Source organism: Schistocerca americana, chromosome 3 (genome assembly GCF_021461395.2).
Source record: "Schistocerca americana isolate TAMUIC-IGC-003095 chromosome 3, iqSchAmer2.1, whole genome shotgun sequence".
NCBI classification, from domain to species: domain Eukaryota; kingdom Metazoa; phylum Arthropoda; class Insecta; order Orthoptera; family Acrididae; genus Schistocerca; species Schistocerca americana.
The window spans coordinates 182,657,458-182,680,259 of NC_060121.1; the positions used below are offsets into that span (position 1 = coordinate 182,657,458).

A 22,802-nucleotide genomic window follows, 5' to 3' on the forward strand; every position below is an offset into this window, starting at 1 on the left:
TGCACATTGGCATAGCCTCACTATACGTCAAGGTGGGATTCTTGTTTAAAATGACAGTGGACCGTCACATGTGTTGATTCCTAAAGTTTTGCAAAAAGACATGTCGCAGTTACTTCACCAAGGACACGGGGGGATTGTTTGTACAAAACAGTTAGCGCATCGACACTGTACGTGGCAGGGTATGGACACCCAAATAGAACAGATGATGTCACAGTGTCATGCATGTGCAGAAACACTTGCCATTTGTCCCTTTCCACACATGAAACAAAACATCAATATGTCTTGTTTTACACAATAACCTAACAAATGATACCAAACTGATGGTGATAGCATGTAAGGGAAACATAACAGAAGTAAGAGCCTTAGTCTATAGTAAAAATATAAGTACAATCCATTTTTATTTAATATATACATATTAAATTACAAAATGTCTTACAGTATTTACAATTATTTGCACTGTCAAAGTCTTATTGATACAGCTCAACAGCACTTCATTCAGTATGGTGATAAATTCCTATGGTGCAGTCATTTCAGCATGATTAACCTGCTCAAGCTCTCTCTCTCTCTCTCTCTCTCTCTCTCTCTCTCTCTCTCTCTAACACACACACACACACACACACACACACACACACACACACACAGAGAGAGAGAGAGAGAGAGAGAGAGAGAGAGACATTTTCATAAAACTTCAACAGCAAAGACATGCAGGGTTTTACACTGTTGAAGTATTAACATTCCATACTATATAATTTCATGCTAGTAAATTCATCAGTAAAAAGAGCTTCTCCAAGACGATCTTTTATAATACAAAGGTACTGGAACAAGTACTATGTAGGATGACAGCTGCACTCTTGGTTCTAATAGTAGCACATTTCAAATTTTCACAGACTTCTGAAATTTGTCACACATGGCACCATTGATCCTACAAAGATGTGGCATTATGTTTCACTATTCAATGTCTACGACCCGCTTCCTTTTTCCTCTTCAGAAGATTAAGTTCACCCTGTTGCATAGCTGCACTTCCAAAAATTTCCTTAACCTTCTCTTTGCGTTCCAGGTCACTGCAAACAAACATTTTTCATTGAAAAGCAACTTTTATTAGAAATCTGTTCAAATAATTAATCAATACACTGCACAGAATCTGTATGGTAAATAATCAGAAAAGCAATCTAGTAAGTGTTCACAACAGAGGCAGCAAGACTGCAACAGGAAGATTACAGCTGTCCATAACACTCAATTATCATCATCATAGCTCACTTACAAAGATGATTGAGCTGCAAAGTTTCTCTCACATAATATGATCAGCACTTGCTAACATACTACAGCAAGTGCCTGAAAACACACAAAAATGTAAAGTGATGGCCACATGTAGACAAAATATGTATGTATTGTACCATTTGCTACAGCATTAGCGGCAAATTACCACGCTGTGATATCGCTTAACGTTATTACATCGGAAAACAAACATCAGAGTCAAAGAGGGAAATGCGAACACTAAACAGTGATTTACTGGGAGGATTCTAGGAAGGCATGGCTGCTCAATAAGTACATAACTTACAGGGTGCAAATGAGATGCCCACATGATACATCAACAAGTAGTACTCACCTGTCTGGCATCTATATCAAAATGGATTGACAGAAGAAGGCACAAAAGTTTAATCTAAAATATCAGGATTTGTGACAGCTTTATTTGGTAGATACATACGTATTGCAGGGCAGATAGTATACTGCAACAGATGCTGGACAAGGAATGTATCATACTGTGTGTTAAGGATTGATCTAAATATTTTGAGTATCCACATTTTAAGAAATTCTGAAAGCACATTCCTTGCACCTCACATAAGCTATTGTAATAAAATTACAAAAATTGTGACATGTGGTACCATACAACAGTTACACACCTACGATAATTATGAACAGACTGAGAAGTGGAGAGTAATTACGGTATGAGGTACCCAATGCCTTACATCAAGTGCTTACAGTGTATGAATTAAGATGTAGGAGTCACACTTTCTAACACTACAGTCAGTGTAGAAAACCCAGTACATGTGGGGGAAAAAAAAAAGACAAAATTTTCGTTTATTATCGCATAAGGAGGGGTAATAAAAAAAACATCAATAACAGAAGGTAATTCTTAATGTTTTGATCTTTGCAACTTTATTTCAAAAGCTCAGAGAAAAATTTATTTATTATTTACTTAATTTCATAAATGTTTTTTTAAGTAAATGTGCATAAATGTAAGATAATGCTTATCACAAAAAGAAAAAAAAAACCCGCTTCTGATTACATGTTTAGTAGCAAACCTTTTGAGCACCTTAAATCAAGTAGATACCTAGCAGTACTACTAAGAAGCAATACAAAATGGGACAATCACATATCAAGAAAAGAGAAAGTGAATGGTAGGCTTGGATTTCTTGGAAGACCTGTGGAAAAATACAATGCATCTGTAGAAATAACCACATACATGATGCTAGTGTGACCAATTCTAGAGGACTGTCACAGTGTTTGGGAGTTTTTATCAAATAGACTTAACAGATGTCAAATGAATTCAGACATGCAACTAGGATATTAACAGTTTGGCAAAGACTATATGAAAGTGTAACAAAATTGCTCAGGGCACTAAAATAGGACTGCTTGGTAGAAAGACGATGCAGTTCTCGAAACACCCTGGCAGGTAAATCTAGAGAACTTGTATTTGAAGTAGATGTGTGATCATTTGTTGCCACCATGTCTTGCATAGGGATTATAAGAATAAGATTAGAGAGATTAGGGCATGCACAGAAGTACATATGTAGTCATGTTTCCCTCACTGAATATGCGAGACAGCACCTCCTGAAATGTAAATTACATGGTCGGTATTTTCTTGATACAGAAATGTTGAAAATCAAGGAAAATCCAGTTTTCAAATCCAGTTAAAATGAATGATGCAATGGCAAAAGACACTACTGCAACCCTAACACCACACCTCCACCTGATCCTCCAGCCAACCAAAGAAGTGCAAAACACCTTCATCAAAGCCAAAAACATCACACAAAGTACAATAATGTAGATCTGATGGATCAAGTGAATGTTCTGGAGATTGTGGAGCACACAGGGCAATGCCATTAAACAAGCCTACAACTTTAAAAGTACATTGCATTGAGTGAAGAAAACATTGTCTTCCACGAGCTGTCAAAAACTGCTGCTGTTGTTGATACTAACAATTAATTATCATTTAAACACTGTGCTTTATTATGAGTACCTAGAATGGTAATGAACGAACATAATATGTAAAATTAACAGAAATGTCCCTACTCTGCAAAAATCTGTGACTTCCCCAAATATTTTAAGTAGGTGTTTTTATAATCTTTTTCTTTCCTACCATATCAAAGTGTACACTGACAGTTGTGAAAGAATGCTTACTCATGTGCCTTCAGAATCATCACCTATTAACAATAACAATGTCACCATTATTATGCTACATTATTCATTTTATTTTTAATTTCCAACCCGAAGACAGCTTTAACAGTACCATTGCTGCAAAATACAGAACACCCCCTCAGCAAATCATAGGAGTACTTTTTATGTCTTATATAGTGATTGTGCAAGATGTAATTAAGTTAAAACAAATTTTTATTAATAGCAACAAATTACACAAAGAAAGGTCTTTGAAGAGGACTTTGTAAGATGTCAGGTTATCTACTTCATAGAGCACTCTTGCTGCTTGCTCGACTTAAGCCACATTATTAAAAAAGTTAATTCTGCAGAATAACAGGGATTGAAAGAATACCTAACCAGATAACATTATTTTATTTGCAGGTTAACACAAGAAGAGTACAAAACATGCCAAATGATGCTTTGTAATCAGCTTATGTGTGTACTGATTCCACTTTAGCTTGTAATCCACCTGAAAAAAGATAACATTAGAGTCTGGTGTGATACTGGTAATTATATGGACCACACGGAAAGACAACAATTGACAGTGACAGCAGGCTACATCAACCATGCACTGTTTTTGAAGGAACTGTCCCAGCAACAATGTAAATGGTTTGCAGAAACAGCACAAAATCTAAATGGTGATGGTTAGTTGAGGACCTGAACTGCATTTCCCCTGAAAATGTGTCCAGTGCCTCAAACAATGTGGCACCTTATTCAGTGGGGCCTCCCTTCCCTCTCATGTCCTCTTTGTTTAGATTTTGAATGGCAAGCTTCCCCCAACTATTTCCTGCTCCTGAAAAACGAACCTATCATTCTAAAGGCGAAGAGAATGCTATGAGTTATGCCTCCTTAAATGTAATATGAGATTTGGAAAATTACATAAATTATTTTTGTTAACAAAAAGACTTGCTGCACAGTCTTTCATTTGTTGGGTTAAAATATCCCGTTATTATTTTGCATTCAATACTGCATAGCTTTGGTTATGCAACAATTTTAAAGTGATTGCCTGAAAGACACATCAAGTGTGACACAGAGAAAACATAAAACACAATACAGCCATTCACTGATTAGTTGAAAGAATAAAAAGAGGACTAACATGCTACAAGTCAAGTAATGTGGTAAAATGTTTTATTCTATGATGATGAGGATGATGTCCTTCATTATACACCAAAATTTTTCTTTATTTTATTTATATTTTGTTTAATTTTGTTGAATGTTAGGCCAGCCCTGTATGTAATGTCATAAATGCTCGGCTCTATCCGAAGTATGTCCTAATAGTGGGCTATACTATGGTAAGTCAACTTTTTCTTCTTTCAACCAAATATAAATACAAAAACAACAAAATATTAATTTTAACACAGTCAACATTACATAGCAGTGAATGCAAAATAAAGGGATATATTATCCAACCAATAGCAGTTAGTCTGGCAAAGTACTGTCATTCAGAAAATTTGTTGGCCCTTAATTAATATGGTTAGTTGTTCATCATTACAGTTTTGGAACAGTTCTTTAATATCTTTGGAAGGCCATTTATGCAGACCAAGTAGTGAATATTGCAGATCGCAATGTTCACCTCATTCTGACTTAAAGTCAATTTTGAAGGCAAAACACTAACTACAGAAGGGAATTATATTAATGTCATAAGATTATAGTTTCCCAAATAGAATCTTATGACCAAGACCATCATAAAATTCTGATAGTCATTAATTATGATTCTGTTATCTGCATATTCTTTTATTGTCAAAATCCAATTTTATCATCAATATTTCATTACCATTAATTATTTCTCTTGCATTCAAATCACTGAAAGGGATTGAATTAAAAACCAAGTCTATAACTGTTGCTGTAGTAGTACAGTGCTATTCCACTTCTTACTGTGGCAAAAACACAAAGATGAATCATAACCATTCCATCTCTGCTATCTGACAAAGAAGTAGCATCAAAGCTCCCAAAAACAACAAATCTGTCCCCCAACTCTGCAATAATGCATTTCTTTCTCCAGGCATGCCCACCAGTCTACTGGTACATCTAACAAATTGTAAGTTGTTTTACCCACGCAGGGTATTCCAGGAGGTTTAGTAAATATTTTAAAGAGTGGTAGTAGAGTTTTATTCAAACATTCTATATAACAGGTGTCAAATTTTTACTGGTTAGAGAGACACAGCAAGTTACAGATACAGATTTTCAATTCATGTGTTGGTACTCCAGTTGCTATGGGTTAATTTCTGAATCAATATTTTTGTTTTGAAGTTAAAGCTGTGAAGTAGTGCTTGTGTTTACTTAACTGAGCTTTTCAGTTGTGATTATGATTTGTTGGACAACTCTACATTACTGTTTAAAAAGCGCTGGCAGGTCGATAGACACACAAACAAACACAAACATACACACAAAATTCAAGCTTTCGCAACAAACTGTTGCCTCATCAGGAAAGAGAGAAGGAGAGGGAAAGACGAAAGGATGTGGGTTTTAAGGGAGAGGGTAAGGAGTCATTCCAATCCCGGGAGCGGAAAGACTTACCTTAGGGGGAAAAAAGGACGGGTATACACTCGCACACACACATATCCATCCACACATATACAGACACAAGCAGACATATTTAAAGATAAAGAGTTTGGGCAGAGATGTCAGTCGAGGCAGAAGTGCAGAGGCAAAGATGTTGTTGAATGACAGGTGAGGTATGAGTGGCGGCAACTTGAAATTAGCGGAGATTGAGGCCTGGTGGATAAAGGGAAGAGAGGATATACTGAAGAGCAAGTTCCCATCTCCGGAGTTCGGATACGTTGGTGTTAGTGGGAAGTATCCAGATAACCCGGACGGTGTAACACTGTGCCAAGATGTGCTGGCCGTGCACCAAGGCATGTTTAGCCACAGGGTGATCCTCATTACCAACAAACACTTCTGAAAAACCTTAATCCTACACCCAACATCACCACTGCTGAAGCCCAGGCTATCCGTGATCTGAAGGCTGACCGATCCATCGTCATTCTTCCGGCGGACAAGGGTTCCACGACCGTGGTACTTGATCGTCGGGAGTATGTGGCTGAGGGACTGCGTCAGCTTTCAGACAACACCACATACAAAGTTTGCCAAGGTAACCCCATTCCCGATGTCCAGGCGAAGCTTCAAGGAATCCTCAGAACCTTAGGCCCCCTGCAAAACCTTTCACCTGACTCCATCAACCTCCTGACCCCACCGACACCCCGCACCCCTACCTTCTACCTTCTTCCTAAAATCCACAAACCCAATCATCCCGGCCGCCCCATTGTAGCTGGTTACCAAGCCCCCACAGAACGTATCTCTGCCTACGTAGATCAACACCTTCAACCCATTACATGCAGTCTCCCATCCTTCATCAAAGACACCAACCACTTCCTTGAACGCCTGGAATCCTTACCCAATCTGTTACCCCCGGAAACCATCCTTGTAACCATTGATGCCACTTCCTTATACACAAATATTCCGCACGTCCAGGGCCTCGCTGCGATGGAGCATTTCCTTTCACGCCGATCACCTGCCACCCTACCTAAAACCTCTTTCCTCATTACCTTAGCCAGCTTCATCCTGACCCACAACTTCTTCACTTTTGAAGGCCAGACATACCAACAATTAAAGGGAACAGCCATGGGTACCAGGATGGCCCCCTCGTACGCCAACCTATTCATGGGTCGCTTAGAGGAAGCCTTCTTGGTTACCCAGGCCTGCCAACCCAAAGTTTGGTACAGATTTATTGATGACATCTTCATGATCTGGACTCACAGTGAAGAAGAACTCCAGAATTACCTCTCCAACCTCAACTCCTTTGGTTCCATCAGATTCACCTGGTCCTACTCCAAATCCCATGCCACTCTCCTTGACGTTGACCTCCACCTGTCCAATGGCCAACTTCACACGTCCGTCCACATCAAACCCACCAACAAGCAACAGTACCTCCATTATGACAGCTGCCACCCATTCCACATCAAACGGTCCCTTCCCTACAGCCTAGGTCTTCGTGGCAAACGAATCTGTTCCAGTCCGGAATCCCTGAACCATTACACCAACAACCTGACAACAGCTTTCGCATCCCGCAACTACCCTCCCGACCTGGTACAGAAGCAAATAACCAGAGCCACTTCCTCATCCTCTCAAACCCAGAACCTCCCACAGAAGAACCACAAAAGTGCCCCACTTGTGACAGGATACTTTCCGGGACTGGATCAGATTCTGAATGTGGCTCTCCAGCAGGGATACGACTTCCTCAAATCCTGCCCTGAAATGAGATCCATCCTTCATGAAATCCTCCCCACTCCACCAAGAGTGTCTTTCCGCCGTCCACCTAACCTTCGTAACCTCTTAGTTCATCCCTATGAAATCCCCAAACCACCTTCCCTACCCTCTGGCTCCTACCCTTGTAACCGCCCTCGGTGTAAAACCTGTCCCATGCACCCTCCCACCACCACCTACTCCAGTCCTGTAACTCGGAAGGTGTACACGATCAAAGGCAGAGCCACGTGTGAAAGCACCCACGTGATCTACCAACTGACCTGCCTACACTGTGACGCATTCTATGTGGGAATGACCAGCAACAAACTGTCCATTCGCATGAATGGACACAGGCAGACAGTGTTTGTTGGTAATGAGGATCACCCTGTCGCTAAACATGCCTTGGTGCACGGCCAGCACATCTTGGCACAGTGTTACACCGTCCGGGTTATCTGGATACTTCCCACTAACACCAACGTATCCGAACTCCGGAGATGGGAACTTGCTCTTCAGTATATCCTCTCTTCCCATTATCCACCAGGCCTCAATCTCCGCTAATTTCAAGTTGCCGCCACTCATACCTCACCTGTCATTCAACATCATCTTTGCCTCTGCACTTCTGTCTCGACTGACATCTCTGCCCAAACTCTTTGTCTTTAAATATGTCTGCTTGTGTCTGTATATGTGTGGATGGATATGTGTGTGTGTGCGAGTGTATACCCGTCCTTTTTTCCCCCTAAGGTAAGTCTTTCCGCTCCCGGGATTGGAATGACTCCTTACCCTCTCCCTTAAAACCCACATCCTTTCGTCTTTCCCTCTCCTTCTCTCTTTCCTGATGAGGCAACAGTTTGTTGCGAAAGCTTGAATTTTGTGTGTATGTTTGTGTGTCTATCGACCTGCCAGCGCTTTCGTTCGGTAAGTCACCTCATCTTTGTTTTTATATATAATTTTTCCCACGTGGAATGTTTCCCTCTATTATATTTACTGTTTAAAAATATTTACAAATTCTGAGTATGCCAGTATACTGCAGCTGCAGCCGCTTGTAGAGAATATGGTAGAGCCTTCCCTAACCACATTTACATTATGTTGATGTTTAAGTTTGTAGTGTTTCTGTTTTGCATTTTGGTATTCCTGTTCCTAAGGGTTTATTTATCAATTTTCATTTTTTATTTGTGGTTCACTGTTGCTATTTGAGTTTACATATTGTGATCTGGAGATAGCGAGTGGGGCTGTGGACACTAGAATATGGGGTGCAAAGTGGAGAAATCATGACATTTCCAACAGCAGAGAAGAAACATTTGCACTGGGTATGGAGATAATGCCATTGGACTGAGCATAGTGAGATAATGGTTTTCTTGTTTTAAGGAGGATCATACTGACATTAGTGACTCTCAATGGTCAGGGAGATCTCTGAGATTTGACGAAGATCGTTTAAACATATTAATCCACAATGATCCACATCAGTGTACTCAGAATTGGCAAATATAAATGAACTGTGATAATTCCATCATTGTTACTTGCAATGAGGGAGGTTTAAAAACCAGGTGTATGGTTACCACATGCTCAAAATCAAAATCACAAAAATCTGTGCATCTCTGCTTGCTTGTGGTCAATTGGATCACGAACAACACCTACCATTCCTATCCTCTATCATTACTGGTGACAAGAAATGGTGTATTTATGTTAGCGTGAGGTAAAGAAGAGAATGGTTGAGTTCCAACAAAGCACAAATTCCCCGTATAAAGATTTGATCACATCCAAAAAGATAAGGTTATGCACCTACCGGAACAGTGACAGAGTGGCGTGTCCAAGAACAACAACCAAGAAGATAGTGTGAAGTGACGCTTTTCAACAATATCGCCTACCTGCACTCTGCTAGACTGACAAAAAACACTACACAGGTGTTGGGTTGGAAAATCATTCCATAAAGATGTTATTCACCAGATCTTGTGCCCTCAGATTTTCACCTTTTCTGCTCTTAATTTGACAACCTTCAAGGAACTTCCCTTCCAGATAAAAATGCATTCCAAAAGTGGCTTGATGAGTTCTTTGCCCCAAAAGCACGCGAGTTCTACAGTGCGGAATCGAAAAGTTACCCCAGTGTTGGCAGACTGTTGCAAATAGTGAAGGAGAATATATTACTGATCACTAAATTCTCTGTTACGGATGCACAAAAGCATTTACCAACAATGAAAAGAAACTACTGCATGAACACAACTGTCAGACAACATGTGAGGGACCCAGTGGAGGAATGGAAAGTGCCTAGCTGTGAATATCTTTAGCAATCTCAAGAACAACATGTGATTTGCTATGCTAAATTCATTGGTGATGTTGATTCCAGTTCATTGAAATCAGTTACTGGCAGCAGGCCCTATAATGACCTAACACAACAAACATTAAAATGCGTCTGTCATGTACAGTAACATCTGGTAGAAGTTCTCTACTGAAAAAACTGAAGATGGCAAGACTATTAGAGGTCATTTGACAGATAAAACAATCAATCAGCTAAATGAATACTACGACAAAGCCATTAGAAAGAATACAAATAACCTGGATGGACCAAGTAAAGCAGTATTGGCAATGTTTTTCCACAAGACATCAAGTGATGAGAAGCCACTATACAACTTGTGTTCAATTCACAGGTGTACATACCACAAAGCCGAGGCAGTAGGAACTGAACATACCCATAGAAACACCATCTGTCAAGCTGTTGGGGTAATAATAAAGCCACTAAGTAGAGATCTAGCACATCCTCATCTTCTGAATAAATGTCTCACTGGAATAACTCAAATCATAAATGAGTCTTCCAACAATGTTGCATGGACCAAGGTGCCCAAAAATGTATTTGTGGGCTTGAAACCACTGAAGATAGGGGTCACTTATGCTGTGATCACCTTAAATGATGAAAACGTAGGCAGAATAAAGGATCTGATACAATTTGGAATTGAGTCTGGCCACAATACAGAAGCAATCTTACAAGAACCGGAGATACAGTGAGTCTCCCAGGCAGAATTTATGGTCAAAACTGGAACAGAAGCAGCAAGATTCCTCAGATGAAGAAAGGGACTACATTTGGTGGATCCTCAAGAAGATAATAGATCACAAAGCTGAAAAGTTTTAGGCTGTCTCCTCACTCAATACTGGGTTTTCCTTTACTGCAACTTTGAAGTGCTATTTCTGAAAAACTACATTTTTGCAAATGTTTCCCACTATCTCTGAAACTACTTAAGCTCAGCAGCCAGAAATAGTGCCATGTGGTGCTAAGTTGCATTTGTGTGTGTGTGTGTGTGTGTGTGTGTGTGTGTTTTGTCTAGTTCCAATACAATGAGAATGATTAAAATGAACACACACACACACACACACACACACACACACATTTGCAGAAAATTGAAAACACGTTTTAGCAGCCCACTCCTCTAACTCTGCACTGTAAGTTGCAACTGCTGGCTTGCTGTTGCAACACTAGAGGCAGAACAGAAAACAGAAAAGTCGTCCACAAATAAGGAACACTGTACAGGACTCCTTACCGTAGACGTGATACTGTTTATGGCTATGGCAAAGAGGGTAATCCTTAAAAACACTCACCTGAGGAACACCATTCCCCTGCTCAAAACAATCTGACAGAGAGTCACCAACTCAGGTCCTAAGAAACCGCTGAGACAGGAAAGACCGTATGAAGATGGGGAAGTGGCCATGAAAGCCCCATTGATGGGTTGTGCGAGAATACAGTGTCTCCACATAGTATTGTGTGCCTTACTGATATGAAAAATATACCAATACAGTGATGGTTACACAGGAAAGACTACTGAATAGCCGCCTCGAGCAGAGTCAGGTTGTCAACAGTGGAACGAAATCTCCGGAATCCACACTAAGACTGGTTAAGGAGTTGCCTGGTCTCTAACAGCCAGACCAGACGATGGTTAACCATTAACTCCAGTGTCTTTCCTATGCAGTTCATTAAGGTGATACTCCTGTAACTAATGGGATAAGTGCGGTTCTTTCCTGGTTTTAGGAGAGGTATCAGAATTGCCTCCCTCTACAAGTTGGGGAAATTACCTGTCTGCCATATAAGATTAAAACATTTGACGAGGATTTCCTTTGACACTGCTGGCAAATGTCGAAGCATGCAGCGCTGGATTTGGTTGTGACCGGGTGCAGTGTCACGAGTCTCAGACAGGCTGATTCGATCTACCATATGGAGAAAGAAGAGCTGTAGGCCTCAGAACAGTCAGATCCGAAGTCAAACTTGCCCCTCTCTATATTTGCACGGTAGCGAAAAAATGCCAGATCCTGGCTTGCATCAACTGTATTTTGTGCAAAATGTTAGGCCAATGTCTGAGCGATGTCGCTAAGTGTCATTTGGAGACATCCATGTTGCAGCACAGCTGCTGTCAGTAAATGACTGTTTACTGGAAATCCTTTGGATGGCTTTCCATACTTTTGTAGAACAAGTGGAATGGCTGATGGAGTCCAAGAATGCTTGCCATGGCCATTTTTTGCTCCCCTTAATGGAGTATCGAGCCTTGGCTCTCGCGACTCGAAAGGCTGTGAGGTTGTCTGTTGTTGGGCGGCATTTAAACTGTTGAAGAGCCACATGCTTATCACAGATGGCTGAATGACATGCATCTCTCCATCAAGGTACAATTCACTTCCTCAGATGACCTAAAGACAGTGGAATGGATAGGTCAGTGGCATGAGGTATCACACGTGTGATGTGGTCCACGCATTCCTGGATGCTGGTGTGGTTTTCAAACACAGCCAAAGCCTGAAGAAAGCCTAATTAGCCCTGCTGATCATCCATTTTGGTGGCGTCCGTTCCAGCAATCCTCCAACCTGTAGGTGAATCCACAGTGGGAAACGATTACTGGAAAGGTCTTCAGTCAGTCGCTTCCCACTGTGCTGAGTGTGCATGGGCTGGAGAGGGAAAAGAGAGGTCAGTGTTGGAGGATGACACAGTAGCAGCCGAGAAATGTGTGGGGCTGCCTGTGTTAAGGCTGCGTATTTCCTGAGACATCATGAGATTCTCCAACACTCGACCCCTGGGGCAAGTATAGTGTGAGCCCCATATTACGTTATGGGCATTGAAACCATCTGGTAGGATAAACGGGCAGGGGAGTTGTTCAATAATGCCCGCAAGAGCCTCAGAGTCTATTGCATCTTGCGGAGGTAAGTACAGGGAGCAGAGAGTGAGCGTCGAACTTACATGAACTGCAACGGCTACTGCTTTAAGGTCAGTAACTCAGGAGAGAGCAGAGGTATGGCGTGTGTTACTGACAAAGCAACACCTCCCTTGGCTCATTCCTCAGTCAGGTCACCCATACGGCGGAGGGTTTAGCCTTGTAGCACAGGGGCATCAGTAACCTCAAAGTGCATTTCCTATAAACACAAGCACAGGGATTTGGCCTGTGTCAGGAGTTTCAGTTCCTCCACGAGTCCTGAACCCATTCATGTTCCACTATAGTATGGGAGCCATTTATCATGGTCGTCTCTCCGCCAGGGAGGGCAGCCCACAATGGTTGGAGTATATACATTACGGCAAGATGGTTGCCCCGGGAAGATTCGTCGTCCACTGGCTCTGAAGCAGAAGCAGAAGAGCCATCAAGTCGAATGACATCGACATGGTCTGATGGTCTATTGCCTGTTTATGCCTGTGACAGAAGCTTCCCATTTGCTTTCTTGGCCTGGGAGGGCTTTGTGGGAACTACCGCAACAGCAGCAGAGGCAGTGATGGATTTTTTACAATACTCTGCCTTTGCAGGTAATGTGAGCTCTGCAAAGGTGGTAACTGCAGCTTTCTATGATGTTCTCGGAGAGGCTATGGGCTCACAAATAACTGCAGCTTGGCAAGTACATTGACAAACACAAGTACTAGTGCTGACACCAGCAACCTCCATTTGTGTAGAACCAGTTGCTGCCTATATAGGCTTTTTAAGGGTGAAAGCAGAAGATGTAGAATGTGGGAGGCTGCATGGCCTTATAGATCTCTTGGTCTCTCCATATGAGACGCATTTCAAAGTCTTCATCTCCTGTACCTTCCGCTCTTCAAGGAAGACACTGCAATCCCTCCTTCAGACAGGGTGATCCTCAGAGCAATTTACACACTTTGGAGGGGAGGAGCAGCCAATGCCATCATGGGCAGCTTTGCCACATTTGCCACAAGTGGTGTGCCCAAAGTGCTGTCTGTCACTTAACAGCATATTGGGTTAGAGACAATACGACTGTACACTTATACGAAGAAAACTGCCTTGATATGCTCTGGGAGTTTCATGCTATTGAAGGTAAGGATGAAGGAGTCAGATTTTGTGAGATCCCCATCCAACCCTTTCAATATATTTTGCACATCAACAATCCCCTACTGAGCCCACTCAACCTTCAATTACTCCTTGGGAATGTCGACAGGATTTCTATAGGTCACAATGCCTTTGCTATAGTTCAAAGTGTTGTGGAGCTCTGTGCTGATGGCATATTCTCTGTGGTGTCACTGCCAGACACCACACTTGCTAGGTGGTAGCCTTTAAATCGGCCGCGGTCCGTTAGTATACGTCGGACCCGCGTGTCGCCACTGTCGGTGATTGCAGACCGAGCGCCACCCCACGGCAGGTCTAGAGAGACGTCCTGGCACTCGCCCCAGTTGTACAGCCAACGTTCATAGCAATGGTTCACTGACAAATACGCTCTCATTTGCTGAGACGATAGTTAGCATAGCCTTCAGCTACGTCATTTGCTACGACCTAGCAAGGCGCCATTACCAGTGTATATTGAAATGGAAAATATACCTCGCGCCAGCCTGCGTGAGCTTAAAAGCGTGCATTTCGGCCTCCTCTAGCAACACGGTGTTGGCTCTTCTGCCAACACTTCATTCTCCAAGGCATTTTAGCTTTTTGGAGGTGTGTTGCTTGTTGGGAACTAGCAGTTTCAACAAACAGCGTGCCATTACGCAGTCGTTTGACAGATTTCAATGAACCTGCAATGCCCTCCAAACATTTTTGAATATAAAAAGGCAAGAATCTTTTGAAATTGCCCTCTTTCCATTTAACAATAAAAAACACGTTCTAACTGGCAGCATGTGTTCTGTTATTATTCATGGGCAAAGTCCGTATAACCCCCGAGTCTGGAGGACTGGCTACACACTCTGGGAAACTACGATCACAACCACAGGTGGAAACACAAGCGGCCAAAGACACTGCTAGCTAGGGCATAACCACCTATGGTAAACTAACATACGCAAACAGCGACAAACGCCGGTAAGCCCCTGCATATCAGCAACACTGACTGGCAACTACCAGCTGCTATTAGAGCCAACCAACAGGCCACAGCAGGGACACCGATGAGATCGCCCACAGACGCACGAACAATCTGCCAACACTCCCTCACACTGTGCCTCCGGTATATGACCTATCGGACACAAGACAGATAACAAACCTAACTGTTGCAGGTTGCAGGACGCTGAACGAGGACTCTGTACCAGCACCCAGCGCCAGCCGCCGAGCAGCACAAATGCACAAACATGCATGATACCCACTACTAACAAAGCCTATCCTTGCACAACCTATCGCAGGCAGCAAGACAACCGCTACTGCTCTTGCCGCCCGACCTAACTTTCGCAGAGGTTTTTTTCCCTTGGCTCTTGCTTTGGCACTTTTTTTCCTCTGCCCTTCAAACCGCTACCCTTCGTCAGATTTCGACCAATCTATCTCCAGATGAGCGCGTATTAATGGTTAATCCTAACCAGATGTACGCAAACATCGCAGTACCCACATCCTGCGACACCTCACTTTAGTAAATACTAAACCTTATGCAGAGATGGCAGTAGACCTTTTGTGTTGGCCATCATGCTGGTGTGGGCGTGGAGGGGCTCCACCTCTTTTTAAAATAACCTACCTGTGCCCCCCATTACACTGGGAGGTAAAAGAAGAAACTTCAAGGGTCCATCTCAGTCCCACGAGCAGCTAGGGAAATAAAAGTCCCCCTAGACGGAGCCTCGCACGCCTAGGCAGGTTCCCCAGAGGTTGCCTGCTAACAACTGTTCCACCTCAACAGCCATGCATCTCATCAGTGCGCAACACACCTTGAGATTGAGGTTTTTTTAAATAGGGGTTTATTCCATCCTCATGATCCAGGCAGTCAAGCCAAGATCATCATTCCATGAGACACATAATGTTCCATCGTTGTGCCACACGATGGTTACTGAAGCATGCCCACAGCTTACGGTGACAGGGGATTGGGGGCATTTACCAGTCCCCATCTCAGGAACCACGGAGTCGCCATGCCCATACCCAGCAAACGAATGCTGAGTCCCTGAGGGCCTTATTGACAGTGGTATTATGTGGGTATACAATGGTAGAGATACCCCACTCAAAGTTTGATCATTAAAAAAAAAATTTTTTTAAGAAATCACATAAATTTTTAAAGGTCTTCATCTAAAAAAACTCATCTCACCCCAAATGTATAAGTATGACTCTATATCCTGGAAAAGTTTCATTTTATTACCTTGGATAGTTCCTGAGAAAACGGGACATAAATATGTTAAATTTAACATTATCAGGATATGTCATTGATACTCCCTTTAAGCATGTCATGAAGTAAATTGTGCTAGTTACAGAGCAAACACATTAAAAGAACAATTGCTGTCAAATAAAGGAAAAACTGAGTTTAGAATGACATCCTCATTGTTTTCAATAAACAACAGCTTACTGCACTGACAATTGTAGATTCCAATGTTTACATAAACTTTTATTGTTATTACTAAAAATTAAAAGTGGGGTGCATACCTCTTAAGTGTCTGTTTCAGCTTGACCTTTGTCAAGAATGCACGATCTCGCCGAATCTCTCTAACAGCTCCTTTCAGTTCACGGCGATATTTGTGCAGCAATTTTTCACGTTCCTGCTTCTCTGGTCCCATAGGTCGACGGCGCTTGCAATCAAACCTGTTAACGCCATTAAAAAAATTATTTGTTCAAAAGGACCACAAATAAAGCAATATGTTAAACAATGAGGAGGACAACTAAAATAAAATTTACATATGATAGTATTCCATCTGTGAATCTATACACAAAATATGAAAAAAAGGACGAGGAAGACACACATTAAAGGATTCTATCTGATATACAGATACATGAGAACCACTTCATCTCAGCTACAAACTAATCATCATTAGCAGCAGCATCACCACCACCACCACCACCACCACCACCACCACCACCACCAGTGGCAGCACCATTGGCCATTTAACATCCACTGCTGCACACAGGGCATCTCTAGGCTTGCATTATGGTGTTGAGCAGAACGCGTCCCCACTGTTCCCGTGTGTTTTCTACTATCTTTACCATCTTGGATTAAGAACCGCAAAAGAAGGCTATTTACAGGGAAGAGACCTGGAGATACCACACATTTCACATTACATAATGGATCATGAACTGGCAAAATGACTGATACAATGGGCTCACTTTTTGAACTGTCTTCTATCTTGTGGAAGGATACAGCAGTCAAGCAAAGTTTGAACTTAGGAGTATCAGGAATAAGTAAACTTAAAAAACACTACTGGTCTTGCAGAGCCACTGATAGTCAAACAGTTTTACCTTATTCCCAATTTACTATTGGTAATAAAAAAAAAGTACCTTCCAATAACAAATTTTCATTACAGCAGGACTCATACTTTTTTAATGGGCCAGGGCAGTTTCCACATTCTCAGAAATTCAGGTTTTGCAGATACAGAATCCACTTGCTTTAAACAGCTCCATTTGACAGCTCCCATCTTGTGCTCTTAATATACTAGCTAATTCTGATCATGATTTATGCTGGCTGATGTTGCCAATTCACATCCATCATTTTGATCGGACCTCACAACTTGAAAAAAATCTGCTTGATCATCAATAGTCTAGACATAAAGCAACCAAACTGTTGAATGCAACATTCAATGAATGTGAATACCATTGTTTATACTGATCTGTAATGCAGTTTTCACAAAAGAGAACATATTAAGATCAGCTGCAGCAATAATGAATAAAGACATCACAATTGCCATTCTTTTGGTTTTCTAAGGACCCTGGTAAGTACGAAACATCACGTTACAGTATTCTTTAATTACAATTCTGTTGTAACTGACAGAACAGAGTGAATGTTTCTTTTTACGAACAAGAAATGCCTAGTATGTAGTAGAGGTCATACAATTTGGAAAAAGATGATGCATATCCACACATAATGTCAAGTTTTACTTGTTACACTTTTGAGTTAAACAAGTTTATGAATGCGGAAAATAAACTTGTGTGAAATACCTACATTACTTGACGATAATTTAATTAATTTAACAGAATGTAAATAATTTAGGAATAAAGGGGACCACTCACCAAACAGCAGAAACATTGAGTCGTTGACAGGCAGACGCAAAAGACAAAGAAAACTTGCTAGCTTTCAAAATGAATCCTTTGTTGAGCTAGAGTATGGGTGTGGGGGCACCCACTTTAAAAAAAAAAAAAAAACACCACGCACACACACACACACACACACAATTCCTTATATTTGGTTGGATTAAACAGAATTACTTCCATGTTGGAAAACCTACTGAAGTGTCAGAATGTGCAACTCATTAGACATCCTAATGGCTGCAAAGCAGAATGAAATGACAAATGGTGAGTTGATCCTTTTTACACGTGAAAGCGCATGTGTACGCTTCTTATGCATGAAATGCTGTGTTTACATTCTCTTGTTTTCAACAGGATAAGCTGCTCTTATACATGATAATGTTGCAAACTCTCAGGAATGATGGAAAAGGGCAAATGTATCTATTTGAACTAAGGGTCTCTTGTCCGTAAATTACAGGAATCAAGTGTTATAAGCAAAAATCATTCCGATACCTATGACAATGGAATACATGTACCAGTACTGTTGTTGCTAAGTTTGTAGGGTAGGTGACTTTTAGAGGTGGTAGTATGGCCTAAAGCAAGAAAAAAAATGCTAGTACACACGAGACCTAAAATGCACTAGGCTATGGGCACTTGTTCCGTAGGAGAGATGAATTTCACAGCAGCGAAGAAGAATAAGTGCTCATACCTCTTAAGATGGCATTTAAGAGCCCATTTTTACTGGACTTTTTTTCTGGTTTCGGTCCATACTACCACCTCTAAAAGCTGCCTACCCTACAGTCTTAGTAACAACAGTACTGACACAGTCAGGGGTATCAGAACGATTTTCACATATAACTTTCAGCTCTGTTTCTGGACCAGAATCCCTTACCTCAACTTGATACATTTCCCCTTCTCCAACATCCTTGAAAGTTTGTTGCATCATCACAGAATTACCCTGAACTTAATTCAGAAAGTATTTGTTCACAAATATAGTGTAGCTTAGATCAGTTCTTTCATGGGTTTTGGCTCTGTTTACATTTATTTTATGATAATTCACATCTCTTGGTATTTCAAAAACACTTGGGATGTTAAAATATAACTATTTTGTGAATTAGAAATAAAATGAATTAAAAATAATTATTATTCTTGTGGCACATTTTATGGCAAGAGATGACAGACTTACAAGAATGCAAAAGTGTAAAGTGTTCTCTACATTGCAGCTGTTTTCAAAGGAATAACTGCGACAACCTTACACTTTCTGCAGCTATGACATATATTATGAGGCTACCAGTTCACTTCTAATATACAAGGGACGATCAGAAATTAACACACAATAATAATATTACCAAAAGATTAAATCAGAAATGAACTTATATCTTTTATGTACTTGTCTACATAGTCACAGTCAACACAGTCATCCCCAAAAACACCACGCATATCTCCGTGAATTTCACTCGGTACATGCCCTTTGGCCCCAATATTTAATTTCACTTCACTGCTCTTAACAAGCCGACGACAGCAAAATGTGTGCCATATTTGTTTTGTGGTTCTTCAGGCTTCTCTTGCTACAGATATACATGAAAACAAAATACCCTCTGTAGCACAAACTTCAAACTATATTGTTGTGAAATTTCGACATTCCACCTGCAATACCACAGGAAAAAAAACTGCTGTGCATTACCTTCTGATCCTCTCTTGTACGTGTTAAAAAGGAAGTGGAAATTTCATATATCTTTTGATTTTACCCGAAGAAAAAAATGCCAAATGAAGCTATTTGTGTAAATAACTTGGTATTAAAGAACCAACCAATCGCTGGTCTCAATGACTCACCCTGAAAACACTCTTGGCTGATTAGATGAATGCTCTTAAGTGAACATACTAGCTTAGTATAATAAACTTTCTGTAAGTTACTCAGTGTAAAATACTTACACCTGTTCAACTTTTGGCTCATATAGTCTAAGAGCTTTTGGTTTCTTCTTTTCAAATATCAGATGGCAGATCTTCTTCACAGACATCTTCTCAATTTTATCACGCAGATTACTAATATCGTCTTTCAGACCAGGGGGGAACTGCTCAGTATTTAGATGATTAATCAGCACTGATACAGGTTTGAATATTTCAGAACTACTGGCTAATGGCTCTAGATTCTGCTGAAATGCATTCAATAATTTTACTGATGTCCAAAGAGCTCGTATTATGAAGTTGTCGTCAATTGCAGCATCCTCCAACAAATCAGAGAGATTCATTTTGTGATTTGTAATGAAGTCCCTGTAATGACAACTCAGTGTAGTTTAATTATGGAAACATACTTCAATGTAAACAGGAAAAATCTCATATGCATTAAAGTGGTGGTACTTACTCTGTCTTAAAATCTTCTGACAGTATTAATAGTCTACTTGCTTCTCCTTTACTTTTGAAAGGTGGAACTGGTCTTACAGACTTGTATGCACTTTTGTCAACAGACAAGTACAACACGCCACAGAGGAAGTTTACAGCAGCTGGTGAGAATCTTTTGGAAAGAACCGAATACTGAAAAAAAATTATGAATAGACATGAATGAAAAGTGGAGTTTCACAACACTGGTCAATCCCCTCAGAATACTGTACGATACTGTACCTCCAGCAAGAGTGTGGTAATAAAAAGACCGGTGGCTACATCTCGTCTACTCTGGATGCGTGATTCCCACAAAATCTGTTCCATGAAGATTATAGTAGGAGTAACGACAGGATGTCTGAAGTCTGATGTGGGAAACAGATGAGACACAAGCTTCAGGAATACTAACTGTAAATGTAATAAAAACAACATATTAATAAATGAAGATATTAATTACAAGAACAGACTATTATTGCAGAAGTTTGGAACTCACTGTGTCACACCCAGGATACGTTCTCTTTGAATTTCGAAAATCTGTCTGCTTTTCTTTGATAACTTCAAGAACACTCTGTCCTGCACTAACTGGTGACATGTGTGTAAGGTCATATATGTGTGGAACCAGTCGATCGAGCACTGAAAAGCACTGTGGTGACTGCTGATCCTGCACACAAGAGAAACCGGTAAATATCATTTATATAAAATTTTAGATTAGTGCATTCTACAGAATTAATCACCATATTTAACAGCAGACATATTATTGAGAAGAGAAAATACTACTAAAAACGCAAATTAAAGTGTCTTGCGCTAAACAGGAAACACATGGGCAACAGTTCTTGCTAGTAAATTATGATGCAAGTCAAAGTACAGTCCAGTACTACTAAAATAGACAAAAATGTCCATTTGGTGCCCTTGTCCAAGTTTGTTTGTTGCTTTAACACACTTCAGAATGAAATAGTTTTTTAATCAATTAGTAAAAATTTTCATTCCAGTTTTTAATAGAAAGACAGTAGACAGAGCAGCATGTGTAACAAGACTATATCATTAGTTTCTATAACAACATAAATACTGAATAGTGGAGCAAAGTATCCTAACATTTTAATGCATTAGCTAATTACATTAATCTAACAATGCAGGAGATAATTATATACAGTAACAGCAATAATATTGAAGCTGAACCTCGTCCGGTATTGCTGAGTCATTAATATGTTGTAACAAGAACTTCAATAGTTCCTGAAGTTTCTCTCGGTTTCCCTCTGCCAGACTAGGATGATTGCATTTCAGCATTCGTTCAATGATCACAGTCTGATGGTCCAGTCCCCAATGTGATAACGTGTTTTGAAGATCATCATATGAGTCCGGCACTATAGAAATAAAACAAGTTTACTGGTTATTTGAAATCTATAAACACATAAAAGTGAAATATTACATAAGCAGACACAAACACAGAAACCAATATCATTTTAAATTAACAATTTGTAGTCTAAAAATCCCGATTAAAATTGTGAACATTAACTGTAGCCAAGACAAGAGGAGAGGAGGTTGTACTTCCCAAAAACAGGTGTCACAAATTAGGCAAGTAGTAAAGTTAACTATTAATATTCTTATAAATGTCGTAAGGGCAGTCTCCTTCATATACAACACTATGGTGTTTAAAAACCTATTGCACAGTTTGTCAGTCAAAACTCCAGTTTCAGTAATGAGATATGCTGCTACATATTTTCCTACCCACCACGCTCCCATCACAAAGTAGAACCAACACAACACTCAGCTCCAGTATTATCAGCCACTGGGAAGATATGGTGTGCCCGTGGTCTAGGTGTAGTGTTTCTGATCTGTAATCAAAACATTCTGGGTCCTGGTTTGGTCTAGGTATAGTGTTTCTGATCTGTAATCAAAACATTCTGGGTCCTGGTTCGATCCCAGCTTCTGGAAATTTTGAATAAAAATCATTAGCAATAGTGGCTGAAGACTTCCAGTATAAAGTGTAACCCTCATTCTGCCAACGGCCTTCTCAAAGAAGTTGGAAAAGCAGGCAGAGTTTTAGAGCAACCTCTTGCCCTTGGGGTGGGAAACTACCCTTATAGGAGGGAGAATCAGCAATGATCAACATCATGAGTTTCAGCAAGTGGTAGCAAATACACTGTTCAAAAATCACAGGAGGAAAAGGTACACTTGGAAAAGACCAAGAGACACACAGGAAGATTACAGTTGGATTACACCAATCAGACAGAGATTACAAAATTAGATGAAGGATTGTACCATACTCAGGAGCAGAAATAACTCATATCACAATTTAGTGATGACGGAGAATAATCTGAAGTTTAAGAGAAATGTGTGGAACAATCAATATGGAAAGAAGTGGTATATTTAAATACTGAGGAATGAGAAAATGTATTTGGAACGCGATAGATACCGCAATCATGAATA

At 40.6% G+C, this 22,802-nt stretch overlaps 1 protein-coding gene across 1 annotated transcript in view; it reads right to left on the reverse strand.

Annotated features, from left to right (window-relative positions):
- Positions 1 to 385: 385 nt before the first annotated feature.
- LOC124606959 (nucleolar protein 14 homolog) overlaps positions 386 to 22,802 on the reverse strand; it is a 52,175-nt gene continuing 29,758 nt past the window's right edge. Inside the window, exons 9-15 of the mRNA XM_047139097.1 lie at positions 21,552 to 21,736; positions 20,869 to 21,036; positions 20,619 to 20,783; positions 20,362 to 20,531; positions 19,932 to 20,270; positions 16,431 to 16,586; positions 386 to 1,061 (exon numbers count right to left, since the gene is read on the reverse strand). Of these exons, the coding sequence (XP_046995053.1) occupies positions 953 to 1,061; positions 16,431 to 16,586; positions 19,932 to 20,270; positions 20,362 to 20,531; positions 20,619 to 20,783; positions 20,869 to 21,036; positions 21,552 to 21,736 (1,292 nt within the window). The 3' untranslated portion in view covers positions 386 to 952. The remainder of the gene's footprint in view (positions 1,062 to 16,430; positions 16,587 to 19,931; positions 20,271 to 20,361; positions 20,532 to 20,618; positions 20,784 to 20,868; positions 21,037 to 21,551; positions 21,737 to 22,802) is intronic.